This window comes from Phyllostomus discolor, chromosome 3 (assembly GCF_004126475.2).
Source record: "Phyllostomus discolor isolate MPI-MPIP mPhyDis1 chromosome 3, mPhyDis1.pri.v3, whole genome shotgun sequence".
In the NCBI taxonomy this organism is placed as follows: Eukaryota; Metazoa; Chordata; class Mammalia; order Chiroptera; family Phyllostomidae; genus Phyllostomus; species Phyllostomus discolor.
The window spans coordinates 102,645,641-102,661,576 of NC_040905.2; the positions used below are offsets into that span (position 1 = coordinate 102,645,641).

The 15,936-nt window shown below is 40.2% G+C and overlaps 1 protein-coding gene and 1 non-coding gene across 6 annotated transcripts in view; both read right to left on the reverse strand.

Moving 5' to 3' along the window:
* The window catches only part of MRTFB (myocardin related transcription factor B), a 202,685-nt gene that overhangs the window by 17,212 nt on the left and 169,537 nt on the right, over positions 1–15,936 (reverse strand). For 4 of the 5 annotated variants that reach the window (XM_036020917.1, XM_036020918.1, XM_028529963.2 and 1 more), the window contains 4 exons: positions 14,199–14,446; positions 8,054–8,186; positions 6,191–7,243; positions 4,489–4,626 (listed from right to left, as the gene is read on the reverse strand). In XM_036020917.1, coding sequence (XP_035876810.1) covers positions 4,489–4,626; positions 6,191–7,243; positions 8,054–8,186; positions 14,199–14,446 — 1,572 coding nt within the window. The remainder of the gene's footprint in view (positions 1–4,488; positions 4,627–6,190; positions 7,244–8,053; positions 8,187–14,198; positions 14,447–15,936) is intronic. The other variant, XM_028529974.2, reaches the window with a different exon arrangement.
* LOC114513915 lies at positions 12,589–12,695 on the reverse strand. The gene has a single exon (XR_003685888.1). It is a non-coding gene; the product is annotated as a U6 spliceosomal RNA (small nuclear RNA).

Consider the following 15,936-nt stretch of genomic DNA (forward strand, 5'->3'; position numbering starts at 1 on the left):
ATTCCATCATGTAACTCCCCCACAGTTGTTTTGTCCACTCATCTACTGATGGACACTTAGGCTGCTTCCATATCTTGGTGATTGTAAATAATGCTGCAATAAACATAGGGGTGTTTATATTCTTTTGAATCAGTGTTGTGGGTTCCCTTGGATCTATTCCCACAAGTGGGATTGCTGGGTCAAAAAGTAGATCCATTTTTAAATTTTTGAGGTATTTCTATATAGCTTTCCATAGTGGCTGCCCAAGTCTGCATTCCCTTTTCTCCACATCCTCACCAGCACTTCCGTTGTTTGTTGATTTATGGATGATGGCCATTCTGACTGATGTGAGATGATACCTCATTGTGGTTTTAATTTGCATTTCTCTGATGATTAGTGATGCTGAGTATCTTTTCATATGTCTATTGGCTATTTTTATGTACTCTTTGGAGAAGTGTCTATTCAGGTCCTTTGCCCATTTTTTAATTGTGTTTTTTTTTTTTTTGGTGTTGAGTTTTGTAAGTACTTTATAAATTTTGGGTATTAACCCCTTATCAGGTGTATTGGCAAATATTTCTCCTATTCTGTGGGTTGTCTTTTTTTTGTTGATGATTTCCTTTGCTGTGCAAAAACTTTTTAGTTTGATGCAGTTCCCTTTGTTTCTTTATTTTTTGTTTCCCTTGCCTGGGGAAATATATCCAATAAAAGATTTCTATGAGCAATGTTCAAGATCTTGCTGCCTATATTTTCTTCTAGGATTTATATGGTTTCTGGTCTAACATTTAAGTTTTGATCCATTTTGAATTTACTCTTGAGTGGGGTGTAAGAATGTGGTTTATTTTCCTTTTCCTGCATGTATCTGTCCATATTTCCCAACACTTTTTATTGACTAGAATATCTCTAGCCCATTATATGTCTTGCTTCCCCTGTTGAATATTAACTATAAAGGTGTGGGTTTATTTCTGGGCTTTCTATTCTGTTCCATTGATCTACGTGTCTGTTTTTATGCCAGCACCATGCTGTTTTGAATACTATGGCTTTATAGTATAATTTGATATTAAGTAGCATAACTTTTTTAAGTAGCATAAGCTCTAACTTTGTTCTTTCTGAGGATCACTGTTGCTAAGTGGGGCCTTTTGTAGTTCCATATATTTTTTTGAAATATTTGTTCTAGTTCTGTGAAATATGTCATTGGAATCTTGATAGGAATTGCACTGAACCTATAGATTGCTTTGGATAGTATGGACATTTTAATAATGTTAATTATTCCTCTCCAAGAACATGGTATGTACTTCCACTTATTTGTACCTTCTTCAATTTCTTTCTTTTTCTGAGTACAGGTCTTTTACAACCTTGGTTAGGTTTATTCCTAGGTATTTTATTCTTTTTGAAGCAATTGTGAATGGGATTGTTTTCTTAATTTTACTTCTGTTAGTTTGTTATTGGTATATAAAATGCAAGTGATTTCTGGATATTAATTTTGTATCCTGTCACTTTGCTGAATTCATTTTTCAGTTCTAGAAGTTTCTTCATGGAATCTTTGGGGTTCTCTATGTACAGTATCATGTCATCTGCAAATAGACAATTTTACTTCTTCCTTTCCAATTTGGGTGCCTTTTATTTCATCTTCTTGTTTTGATTGCTGTGGCTAGGACTTCCACTACTGTGTTGAATAAGAGAGATGAAAGTGGGCATCTCTATCTTGTTCCCGATCTTAAGAGGAATGCTTGTAGTTTTTGCCCACTGAACATGATGCTGGCAGTGGGATTGTCAGATATGGCCTTTATTATGTTTAGGTATGTTCCTTCTATTCCCACTTTGCAGAGAGTTTTTATCATAAATAGGTGATGGATTTTATCATAAGCTTTTTCTTCTCTTTTGATATAATCATGTTGTTTTTATCCTTCATTTTGTTTACGTGGTGAATCACATTTATTGATGTGTGAATGTTCTACCACCTTGCATTCCCGGAATAAATCCCACTTGATCATGGTGTATGACCTTTTTGATGCATTGCTGTTTGGTTTGCTAATATTTTGTTGAGGATTTTAGTGTCTATATTCATCAAAGATATTGGCCTATAATTTTCTTTCTTTATAGTGTCTTTACCTGGTTTTATCTGGACTTAGGATAATGCTGGCCTAATAAAATGAGTTTGGGAGTTCCCCTGGCCACTGAAATATCCCTCTGGTACTTCTGCTGCCACCTGTGGGAGCCCCACCCGCCCTCTCGAGTCTCCTCTGCACTCCCTACCAGTCAAGTTGCAGTGAAGTGGTTTCTTTTGTCCGTCTGTGGTTTTAAGGCTTCTCTCCAGCCAATGTTCAGTTGGTTATTCTGGATGATTTCTCTGTAAGTTAGTTGTAATTCCAGATTGGTCCTGGGAAGAGGTTAGTGTAACCTCCACTCACTCCTCTCCACCATCTTGGATCCAGTGACTCTCAATTTCTTATATTCCTCACTAGAGTGGTTGCACCTAATCTGGCTTTAGTGTTCACAGTGAATCTAATGATCCCCAAACCCACCTCTCTCTTACAACCTTGCATCCAAGTGCCAGAGCCACTTTTATAAACACAAGTATTTGGGATATATCAAGTTTCATAGATTCCAAACTCAGCTTTCCCTTTTCTTCCCTCAATCCTCAGCCTCCAAGGAAAAGTAATTCCTGGTTTTGCCTTCGTATTTTTTTAAACTTTAGTAAATGGAACCATCAGCCTATTTTCCCTCAGAGCTCACACCTCTTGGAAATGCCTCTTGGTTTGGGCCTCTGTTCTCAGTGTCCTACTCCAGGTCCTTATTATTTGTCACTGGAATCCTGCCCTAGGGAGCTCACTGTACCTCCCTGCCTGTCAACCGCCCACCGGAAGTATAATCTTAGCACACACACCTGATGGAGCTCTGTCTTTAGGGTAAAAGCCTAATTTTTGCTGGTGTGTAAACCTTCTTATTACCTGACCCCTTTCCATCCTACCTGAAAGGTTACACATGCTGTGGCCACAGTCAATTTTCTAGTTGCTTGAAAATTTCTTCAAATCTTTGCAAGGCTCCATTTAAAATCTGTTCCCTTCTAAGAAACGGTGTTCTGCTCTGTCAGGCAGAGGTGAGAATTTCTTTCTGTGGAACTACAAAGTGTTCTGTTTAGCTCCAGTGAAGAGCCAAAGGTTTTAGAACCTTTTGCAAATGCATGGCCAGACTATTGGTATTGTAACAATTTCACAGAACTGGTTTACTCATAAAAATATTTCAAATACTTCATGCCACTAGTTTCCTGAAGGAGAAAAACTTATCCCATATTTTTATTGTAAATAAACATAAGTATTTCTTAAACATGAAAGTACGTGTGTGTTTATATCCCTCCAAACAGTACAACTTCTCTGGGTGATGAGTTCTGTTAAGTATATTCCTCTTTTGAAAAATAGAATTTACTAATATTTGATAAAATTTTCTTCCTTTAAGCTGAAAGTAATTATTCCTAATTCTATTATTTTGAGATTCTGTGAATAAACTCTTATTTGTATAGATACTGTTTTTCCCTTTCACCCTAAAACAAAGAAAACTGTCTCAATGTGTGAACATTCACGAAGCTTATTCTACACTAAAATGTTATTTTGGGCCCAAACTAAGAGATACGCAACTAGAACTCCTGCCTTTTCTCAGAGAGTCTGAAAGAGAGGATGTGCATTAATTAACATCACGGTTCTGATGTGAGAGGCTGCCTCCGTCTGTCCTTTGAGTTGTCTCAGTCGAAACAGCTCACACCACCCTGGGGCACAACTACAGGTCCACCTACTTATCTAGGTTCTTTCACATAGGAGACAAAAACTCTGGGACTGATACTAATTCTCAAGGTTTACAATAATAAGACCTATTTTTGAGGCCTTAGTATTTTTCTGGCAAGATGTACACATAGCTCCACCTACTGGGTAAGTGGGAATTTTGCTAACTTTTGGGTGGGAATTGGTGTAGAGGACACTGAACCCTAGATCAACACCATAATTTTGAAGATGAGGAAAATGACACTCAGAGAAAGAAAGTGAACTGTACATAAGGCCCAACATGCAGGAGAAGCAGAATGGGATGTGAGGGTGATCTGGATGCGACATCTGTCACACCGTTGATCGCCAGGGTCGATTCAGCTGATCTGGCTGGCTAGGCGGGTGTCCCCTTTCTCACTCACCAATCCAAGTGTATCCCTCCTGAAGCTGCACACTCAGTGAAAGAGGATGACCTTCCCAACCGGGGGAGAGGGGCAGTCTTTGCCCAGGGGTATACGAGTAGCTGCGCTCCCCTGCTAACAACCTCCAAAGGAGCTCTCAAGAACTCTTTCTCTTTCCCAAATAATTGGATAATCTGCAGCCAAATGACATCTGACTTGATGCTCCTGGATGGGAGACAGTTCATAGAACAGAACAAAGGGAGCTTCCCCAGATGAAGCCCTGTGAAGATGCTGAGTGGCTGAGCAGATGAGAGTGCCAATCAGCCACTGTCTGTCACCCGTTAGCATTCACCAACCTTTCTGACTTGCTGTGGCTGACTGAGCACATGTGGTGTGAACGTGTCTGGTTTCTGAGGTACAGTCTGGACCAAGCCTGAGGACAAGGCGGTGGCTGCTATCTGAGGCTGAGTCTGGATTCCTGCTTGTGGTGGAGTCTAGGATGCAAAAAAATAATAATAAAAAATAAATTGTTGTAATCAAAGTTAGAATCAGGAGTTTAGATGTGGTCATTTGGGGATCACATCTGAAATAAGATAAAATACAGATAATACACTTCAACTCATCAGCACCTAAATTTGAGCCTTAACAATTCGAAACCATAGAGATAAACACCAGACCAGTTATTTTCATGTTCTTATTATTCTTTAAGTGGCTAAGATGTTCATCTGGAAATTCTGTGAAAATAAAAAACTGAAATAAAAAGAACCTGTAGCAACTGTATATTGAATAGGTCAGGTATTATGAGCAGCAAGGAAATCTGTGAGGCTCGAGAGCCCAAATTCCTGCATTTAAGCGGCAATGTGATGGCTCTCTGGGGACAGTCAGCCATGTGCCAGCACACACAGGCCCAGAACGAAACGCGGTTCTTCTCTTAGAGCTGGGGTGTCAGACTCATTTTCACCGGGGGCCACATCAGCCTTGTGGTTGCCTTCAAAAGGCCAAGTGTAATTTCAACTCCTACCAGTTAAGGAGTAGTTACATTTATACAGTCCTAAAATTATTTCAGCCCTTTGAAGGCAACCGTGAGGCTGATGTGGCCCCCGGTGAAAGAGAGTTTGACATCCTGTCCTAGAACATTAACTCTAATGGAAGATTTGGACAGGGGAAAAGTTCAGAAAAGCTACATTAAAGAGCAGGCTTTCCACTTCATAGATACTCTAAAGATTAAGCAGGGGAATTAGGATTTTTGCAAATGCCAAGGGCCTGTGGACCATGCCTTCTCACCTCAGGGCACACTCTGCTAAAGATACCTGGGTAGTCAAGGTGGAGAAGCACTGCTTGTGGACCATATTGTGCTGAAACCTATGGCCGTCACATTACATAAAAACAAACTTAAAGGTCAATGCACAAGTTATGTAAACATAAAAGGAAATTTCACTAGTAATAACTCTCTCAAAACCTTCACTTCTAAATGTTATGGTCACATTTTCCTTAGTGCAGGCATCTTCACATTACTGGTGCCTTTCAAGGACTACATTTGGGAGGTAGAATGTAAGAGTGGACATAAGAGTCTCAAAGCTCTGGAGTCAGAAGGCTGAGGTTTAAACACTACTATTCTCAGGCAACTTGCTAAGTCTTCAGGGGCCTCAGTTTCACTATCTAGAAATGGGTTTTATCACTTGGTTCTTCTAGGGAAGGGGGGATTAAATGAAGTAAGTCATTTAAAGTACTTGATGTTATGCCCAGTGCATAAAAAGTGCTCAGTGACAGCAACTATTATCATGATATCATAGGTATTTAAAAATGACTACATATACCATGCTATGTTCATTAAAGGTAAAAGGTACCATAAACAGAAAAGCACCCTGTGGTTTTGCTACACAAAAACAGTACTGATGATTCATAATTCTGAATACCCCAGTCCCCCCCAAAACAGTTTTCTGCAACTGTGAAGCCTGATTTGGATGCATGTATGAAAAAGCTCAGGTATTTGTCACTAGCAGAGTGTCCATTCTATGCAGGCTGCAAGACAAAGTAGTTAGAAGACACACTTCACACCTGGAGTTTGAGGCTGCCTACGGGGAGCTGCACTGAGGTGACACTGGAGCCCTGGATGGATACTGGGAGCAGCAGCTGAGCAGTTTGCGTGGTCAGCAGAGCCTGAGGCTGGGCAACAACAGCAGGCGGTGCCTGTCCCTGGGAACTCACGTAGAACTGTGGGACGATGCTCTGCTGCTCTGCCTGGGCCACAGACACCTCTTGCTTGATCACCACAGCCTTTTTGGCAACAAGGGTCTGGCCACCTGTAGAGACAGGCTGGCCCACAGAATGGCTCGCTCCTGGGACAGGCTGCCTGGGGCTGGAGCAGTCTGTGAGTGAGGTCTCATCTTTGATGGCGGAACTGATGCTGCCATGCTTCTGCTCTAACTGGCTGACAGAATTAGCTGGGGCACCAGGCTGGGGTTCCAGTGGTCGCTGCTGCTGCTGCTGCTGCTGCTGCCCTCGTTTTTCAACCTCAAGTTGCATTTTCAGAACTTCCACGAGCTTCTGCTCTTGTTCCAGTTTCCTCTTTAGCTCTTCAATCTGCTTCTCTTTCTCCTGAAGCTTGCGATCCTTCTCAGCTGCATCCAGTTCCAGATTGGACAGAGTGCTGCTGGTGGGACTTAGGCTGTCTTCATTACCTGTTACTCTCAAAGGAGATGAACACAAGAACTGTGAAGGAGACATCATGGTCATAATCTCAGTGAACGTGTCTGCCATGTTTGTGTCCTCGGCGCTGAGACTGGACTGTTCGGAAGGAGATGGTGAGATCGGCAGAGGCGAGTTAACAGTTTCCACATGGGCTGCATTGCTGGTTCCAGTAGATGGCAGTTCTGCCTTGAAAGTGGAGCCTGAGCTAGTTACACAGTTTTGTAGTGTGGTAACTGGCAACGCCATGGTGACTTCTGGGTTACTGGTGATGATGGCAGATGTTGACACTGCCACAATGCCATCAGTAGCAACGCCATTGCTGTTCATTTCCTGGTAGGGTTTCAGGCGTTCGATAAGGTTCGGTTTGGTGCCTGACACTGGAAGACCCCTTAACTTCAGTTCTGTCTTCAGTTCTGATACCTAGAAGTACAAACAAATCAGCTCTCTTCTGGTATTAAAACTTTCTTTCAAACCCACAGGACAGTTTTATGACCAGGAACGGGGCCTACATCTGGTAGACAACTCTGTATTATTGCATATCTGAAAGTGGGACAGTTCCTTTTTCCTTTTTAACACACAGAAACACACACACTATAGACCTGAAGACACTGAAAGGCCAGTAATAAATAACAAGGCAAGAATTTTTAGGGGTTAATTTCTGTTATGTCAAAGAAAAGATTTACTACTAGAAATGTTGATGACAGCAGCTCCATTTATTGAGTAATTACTATGTGCCAGACACTGTTGGAAGTGCTTTATTCTTTCACTTAATCTTCACATGAGGTGTAGGTGTTATTATTACCATTTTAAAGATGAGGAAATCAAGGCAGAGAGAGGTTGAATCACCAGTCCAAGCTACCTTAGATAACAGAAGGCTCAGTTTGCTTAGAAACTCAGAAAGGCTGGCCCTGGAGGTCACATTCTTAACTCACATTTCCCCACTTCCCCCAACTTGGCAATGAGCAGGGGGAAAAAATCTTCTCTGGAATCAGAAACAGGTATGGTGGTGGCACGTGGTATTATATACTCAATAAATGAGAGCTATTACTGGTCACTATAATGATACTGTAAAGTAAACTTAATGGATGTAAAAGGTAAGTGCCTCTATGAGGGTTATCATATTGTTGGTAAAGTTAAACATCTGCTGAAAACTACCTAGACAAACCTTCCAAACCATTCACATTTTTGTGGTACTCTCGTGGGTGAATAAACTCTACTTGGAATTATCACCTTTAAGTCATCCAGGCTGGACGGCAGAGGTCCTGGCTTTCTCATGGGAGCAGACATATTCTGTCTTGCTGTGTTAGGTATGGTGTTATTCAAAGCTGAATTCCCACTGTTGTTATTTTTGTCATTGAGAGGCCTTCAAAAGAAAAGGAAAATCAGAGTTTATAAGAAAATAATTTCTGGATTTGATATTGCTTGTGCTAAACATTTGACTGTTAACTTAGAAAGAGAAAAATACCATGGTCATGAATGGGAAGACACAGTCTGGTAAAGATGTTGATCTAATTAGGTCCCAATAAAAATCCCTGTAGGTCAGGGGTGTCTAACCTTTTGGCATCTCTAGGCCACACTGGAAGAGGAAGAGTTCTCCTTGGCCACACATTAAATACACTGAGGCATGTGATCACAAAAAAATCTCATAACTTTTTAAGTAAATTCATGATTTTGTGTTGGGCTCCACTCATAGCCATCCTGAGCCACATGTGGCTCATGGGCTGCAGGTTGGACACCCCTGCTTAGGTTTTGCTTGTTTGCTTGCTTGGTAGAAATTTACAAAACGGTTCTAAGCTTTATATGGAAATGCAAAGAGCCAAGAATGGCCATGGCATCCTTGAAGAAGAAAAACAAAGTGCAAGGCTGGGAGAGCCATACCACTAGATACCAACATTTATTAAAAAGCCAGTTATTCAGGTGTTGTGGTGCTGGTGTGAAGACAGAATAATAGACAAATGGGAGAGATCATAGAATACAGAAACAGACCCCCCTGCCTCGCCACAAAGGTGACATGGCACTCCAGTTCCACTAAATGGTACTGGGCCAAACTGGATATTCATACAGGGAAAAACAGTGTTCCAGATTGATCCCTACTTCACATCATTCACCAAAACCTGAGTGTGAATTTTGAAAACAATACAACTTTTAAAGAAAACTAGGATAATATCTTCATGGCCTTTGGATAGGAAAAGATTTCTTAAACAGAACACAAAAGCACTAGCTAAAAGGGACATCTTTAAGAGGGTGAAAAGTCAAGCCATAGGAGAAATAATATATTTTTCTCACAAAAGACTCATATCTACAATATATAAAGAAGTCTTGCAAATCAGTAAGAAAGACAGAAGACTCAAAGGGAAAGTCTTGAGTAAGCTATTCACAAAAAAAGTATGAGGTGTGTCCAGAAGGTATCTAGGCATGTAGTATGAAAAACAGACATTTACTGAAAAAGATACAAGATACAAGAAACATACAAAGGACAATGATGCCTCAGTCCCCTTCAAAGTAGACACCTTAGGACCTCACACAGTCGCCATTGGTTGCCCCGTCCTATTTTCCTGACTCTCATCAATGGTCTGAAATCTCTTCCCTTTCAAAGGGGATTTTAGTTTTGGGAAAAGCCAGAAGTTGCAGGGCACCAAATCTGGGCTGTAGGGGGTCTGAGTCACCTGGGTGGTTTGATGTTTCACCAAAAAACTACATGAGATGTGATGCATGAACTCGTGCATTGCTGTGATGAATCTGCCAATCACCACTTGCCCATAGCTGCGGCCTTCTGAATCATCCAAATAGATTTTGTGGAGGAATGTTCAAGCTTAATGCAAAATCTGATGCAGATGTGTTGCTCTACTTGCTTAGTCATTTTGAACTCGATGGCCACACAGACACAAGCTTACTCAATGGTGTCTACGGCCCCACTGACTAGAACAGTGAAGTTGTCATTGTTCACACATGCACATTCCAGTCCATTCTCCTTGGCTGCCAGGTTACATCGAACTGCTGTCACACAAACTCCTCTCGTTATATTAACAAAGGCTGGACTTTTTCCAGCTAGACCTCATATATCCAAATGATCAATAAATATATGAACAAAGCCTTAATCTCAATAGGTATGAGAAAAATGCAAATAAAAAGCACAACGAAAGAGCACTGCACATCCAGAAAGATTGCTGCTATATTATAGGCTGCTGATACCAACTACTTGGAACAGCCAGAACTCTCCCACACCCAAAGCTGGTAGAACTGTGAATTGGCACAACCACTTTGGAGAACTTTCACAGTATCTACTAAACAAAAACCCATGCCTCTCTGCTGACCCATCAATTCTATTCCTACACAGATATCTGACAAAGACATATATTTGTCAGTCAAAAGATGCACACTAGGATATTTATTATGGCATTTTTCGTAACAGCCCCAATTGGAAGCAATCCACCTGTCCATCAAGAGTATGGTGGATGGATAAATTATAGAACACTAGACAGCAATAAAAATGAACTGCTACTATTTGCACCAATAAAGATGTATCTCACAAACATAATGATGAGCAAAAGAAGCCAGACACACAGGTGTATTGTAGGGCTGTATTTATACAATATTCAAAAGTAGGCAAAAGTAGTCTACAGGATAGAAGTCAGGGCAGTCACCAAGAAAGTGGCTGATGATGTTCCATTTCTTGATTTAGGTGGTTATAGGGGGATGCTTACTTTGGCACCAATTTCACTTATGATTTATGCATTTCTCTGTATGTATGTTATACTTCACTTCTTAAAGATTATAAATGTTGGGTAGTACAAGAGTTAGGTGCTTTTGTACTGACTTCCTTAAAAAAGGAAGAAAAAACTGAGGTCCCTGTCCAGAAAAAACTGAGGTCCCCTTTAACTTCTTTTGATTGTGATATTCCTGGCCACAATGGCATTTCCTTTTCTCATGGCTGACACCTATTAAAGAAAGGTGATAAGATGGCTGACACCATACAGTCAATTCCACTGTAGCCTGAGGCTTTACCATCATATAAGCCTTGGTACTGAAGCCAGAGAGACTCTGAATTCCCCACTCTGAACTAGGGACCTGAGGTGATGATGTATGTGGGGTGAGGTCTGTAGTGGGAGAAGCTTTCTCACGTGAGCACGTTTGAAGCCAGTTCTGGCCTTGTCAACAGCTAACTCTGTACATTTAGCTGAGTCTTTTTAAACCTGCTTTAAATTTTGTTGAAGTTAAATACCTGACATACTTGAAGTGACAAATATTTTCTGTTATTCTCATTTCTAAAAACTCAACTTTTCCTATTTTTAAATTATGAAAACAATTTATTTAAATCAAAGTGTCTCAATTTTACATTTAATACTGTCCCTGCAAGAAGCCTTTTTATACGCCTTTTCCTTAATCACTTTCCCTATGAAATTTTAACACCATAATTATACCATATACCCACCTATGTAATCCATAACTGTGCTTTATTAAGTAAAAAGTGTTAAGACTCCCCTCGACCAACTCTTGTTCTCTTATGAATGAGATCATCTCCTTGAGAATGCATGACTTCAATGAATTAGTCTATTCATGCTGTCATTTTGGTTGAGATTCTATAATACACTTGGTAACCATGATGAAGAGTCAGTGTTTAATTTAACCTTTAAAATAAGAGAAATAAATTGATCGCTTTTTCCCGTAAATCAAGAGGAAAAAGTGGGTGATGAATGGGATCACTGTGTGGATGAGAAATCTGAAGTTGAGAGGGACGGCCTGACCTCCCAGACCCTCAGCCAGTGTACGGCTGGCACAACACTGGGACTACAGCCCCGTGTCTTCAGGCTCTTGCTCCTTCCACAGCACCCAGGGGCTGCATTATCAAGAAAATCCCACTATTGTGGGCACTACAGGACTTCCACATTTAGTTTCTTGTAATGGAATTTTGGTAAAAATAAAGTATGTTAGAAAACAGCATCCCCACTTTCAGGACCTGAAGTTAAACAGAACTGGTGTTCAGTCTTTGTGTTGTGAAATAATACTGAAAAATCAGTGATCTTTCCCCTTCCTGGCTCCTGTATCTTTTTGTGTGATGTTTTCCTTGGATGGGTTGGCTTGGCCACTTTAGTGGTGGGAATGTTTGAGGAGGAGAGGGGAACTGAAGCCTTGATGGAAAGACAGAGAACTGCTCAAGTTTAGAAACCCTGCACCTCAAATGTATTTCTCCCATCCATGAAGCTGGTCCCATGTAGTCAATTTATTTCATTACAGGAAAGACTATTTCATTAACAGCACCAAAAAAATCCTTTTATGGGGTTTCAGTTGACCTGTTTCCTCATCTGGGAATGGGGTCAATAATATCAAACCTCCTGGGGTAACTGTGCGGATGATGATGATGTTAAGTGTTGAGCACACGGTGTGGGGCACCCCAATGAGCACACAAACAGGAGCCATCACTGCTGTTACCATCACGGTGCCCAAGGAGGGTGGCACAGTGGGGATGCCTCCCTGGGACCTGGACAAAGCTGTGAAGCAGTGGCTGTGTTTGATGCTCTTCCAGCTCTCCACATTCCCAGTCCCCCGCCAATGTCAACAGCTCTCTCAGGCCTGCATGCTCTTAAAACAATAATATGCTACAAGATTCTTCCCTCCTTCATCTCTGTGCTCTGACACAGATTTAAGTGCTTTACAGGAAGGTCTGAATGACTAATTGGTCTAACCTTCCTTGACATATTTGGTTCTTGAAAGAAAACAGTGAATTGATAATCATTAGCATATGAGTAGATATTTCTTTTTATTTTTAAAATATGGAATGCTTCCTGAACTTGCATATTATCCTTGCACAGGGACCACGCTAATTGTCTCTGTATTATTCCAATTTTAGTACATGTGCTGCCAAAGCAAGTACAAGATATTTCTTAAAGAGAAGTTCTGAGTGAGTCTTAATTGTTTTCCACTCCTAGAAAACAGGGGCTCCCCACAGAAGAATGCTTAGCCTACGTGTACAAAACAAGTGTCTATAACTCATGTGATTATAAATCAAGGGGCTTGATTACAGAGAATAATTTTTCCTTGTATGAGATTTTTTCTTTAGAAGTATCTTTTTTTTAAAGATTTTATTTACTTATTTTTAGAGAGAGGGGAAGGGAAGGAGAAAGAGGGAGAAAAACATCAATGTGTGGTTGCCTCTCCAGCACCCCTTACAGGAACCTGGTCTTCAACCCAAGCATGTACCCTGACTGGGAATTGAACTGGAAACCCTTTGGTTCATACCGGTGCTCAATCCACTGACCCATACCAGCCAGGGCCCTTGTATGAGATTTGATCTTTTTCTAGAATTTTTTTTCTCAAGTTGAATGTAAATATCCCTTTCTCCTAAAAAGTGAACAAAATGAAGGACAGGGGCTTTGCATTTTTATCTGTTTCCCAGAAAAAGCACATTGAGGATTTATTACATAATTAAAGTAAGCAATAGATGTCTTGCTATGGATTGAATCTCAGAGACTGTCAGAACTCACTCCCTCTGTCCCTCCCGATTGGGCTCAAACTTTGTAAACGTGTTTTTTCTTCATGGTTGTTGGTCACAAAGACCTTTTATTCATTGTCTTTTGGAATATCCATCCTGTTCCTTCATTTCCATTATCAGTGTCCTTTTATTTTCTTGCATCTACTTTACCACACAATTTCTAACTAGTTTTCCTATTTCCACATCCCCTTCAGTACTGGGATCAAACTATTCTTCCCCGCATGTTGATTTTACCACGTCAGTGCAGCCCTCTGAAACATCTACCACCATCAAGATGAGAGTCATCCCAACTTCACAGTCCTCCAGACACTGGCTCAAATCAATTCTGTCTTCCACTTTTCTTATAAATTAATCATATTCATTATTTAACAGGCCATTTTTCTCACCATCCAATAAATAGGCATTGCACGGTGTAAGCAATCACATCATTCCCCTCTGCTTGGAGGGGCCCTTCCCAAGTTTAAGGCCCTTTCCAACATAAATATCCTGCCTTTTTCATAAAACTTTTCTTGACTACTCCAGTTTTTATGGTCATGCTTTTTAAAACAAACAAACAAGTAAAAAACTTTATACTTCTGATACTTTTTTTTCTTAGCATTTAATACTAGGCAAACCTTTCCTGGATAAGTAATTTTGAAAAGTCCCTTCTAACTTGAAAAATTCAGAACCTACTTTGGAGGACAAAAACTGGAGCAGCACACAGGCTATTTTCACTATCTTGACGTCAGACCCTGTATGCAGAGCTTTGATGACAATAAAATGAAAACAGTCATTAAGCACAAATAAATCACAACATTCAACCTTCAGTAACTAATGGGTCCTCATTAAAAAACCACAGTAAAATCCATTTTAGAAGCCAGCACTGCCCCCAGCCCCAGCCCGTACTTGAGTGGTGCAGGCAGGATGGTCTGGTAGTTGTAGTGTTGCTGCTGTTGGCTCAGGATCTGTAGCTGCAGGAACAGCTGCTGCTGCTGGAGCAGGCGGGCATAGTTGGAGTCCAGCTGTGGCTCGCTCTTCTCACCTTTCTGGTCTGGTGGAATGTATTGGTGGTACTTCAGCTTCTTTACCCGTGGTTTAGGGTCTTTGCATTTTTTGCTACGGTGTTTGTCATTCGGATTCTTAGGATGGCTTTGCTATTTGTGAGAAAAACAAAGTAAGAACATTTTTAAAGATGTCACCACATGTAATCTATTTTACTGTGCCTCAGTGATTTGAAATGAAAAAGCAATGCAGCTTCAGAATTGGTGGAGCCACTTTGGAAGGCAAGGTACCAAACACATTTCAAGAGCTAGGAAAACATATGCATGTACCCTTGACCAAGAAATCTTGTTCCTAAGAACTTATTTCTCCTGCTGCCTTGTTCCCTCAGACTAAGGGCAAGATGCTCAGCTTAGCATTATCCATTCAAATTCAACAAACATTAGCTTTGAGTTTTCTGTGTAGACACACTGTTAAGTGCTTACATATATTATCCCTAGTGAAAAATAGGTCATATATTACATATATAAGAGAAAAAATATAAAATAGTTTACTATAATATTTTATAATCATTAAAATCAATAAAGAATATGCAAAACCAAAAATGCTTGTAATGAGAATAAAGCAGAATAAAAACTATGTATTTCTATGGTAAATATACACATAAAAATACTGTGTAATGTGAATGAGTTTTAAAATTTTTTTCAAAAATACATTTTTATTTTGAAAACGGGGTGTGAGACTCCCATCTTATGACTAAGAATCAGATGACTTTTTTCTGAGTTTTCTTTCTCCTCCATTTATAAGTTATCAGATCACTTTCTACTTTTAGTATTCATATTATAGTTTCATCTGAATAAAAAAGTCCATCAACAAAACAACAAGGTATGGGAAATTATTCCTAAGTTTCCTTAGGTAAAATACTCAATAAGAAGACTTTGAGAGCACTACATTAAATGTGGTTATTGTGATCCTGTTATATATGTTCATATTTGAAGGAGGAAATTTAAAAAATAAAGAAGAAAATAAAAATCACCATATTCTACAGACCAGAAATTGTCACTATTCATATCCACTTTTTACCCATAGATATCCCCAAGGCAACTCCATCACCTCTTGTATATCTCTGCCCAGATGTCACCTGCTCACCTTGCCCAACCACTCCAAAAGACAGACGTGTCTCCCCTGCCTCCTCAAAGCCCCTGTTGTCACTTTATTCTTCACTGCCGGCCCACTCTGTGTGTTGTTGTCTGTTTACCTCCTGTTCCTAAGCAAGGTGGCGGTGCTTTGGGATGTTTTTATCACTGCTTTACTGACTCCTCGTACCCAGAACAGTGCCTGGCAATAGAAGGTGCTAGATAAATATCTGCTGAATAAATTAATGATGAATGTATATGCCATTAGAAATCACTTGAATTATCAGGCACTTACAAAAATCACGATGTCAGAAAATACCCTTGCCCACTTAAAATCCTCCTGTAATCTCATAATATCAGTCAATTCATTGTCGCCTGCTTATGTTGCTATCAATAATATATTTAATTTTTTGTCTTTTCAAACTGAACATACCAATGAATGGGGTCTGGGTTACAGGGGTTTGTCTCTAACTGCTGTGTACCAGTAAAACACCTGGCCCAGCTGCAGT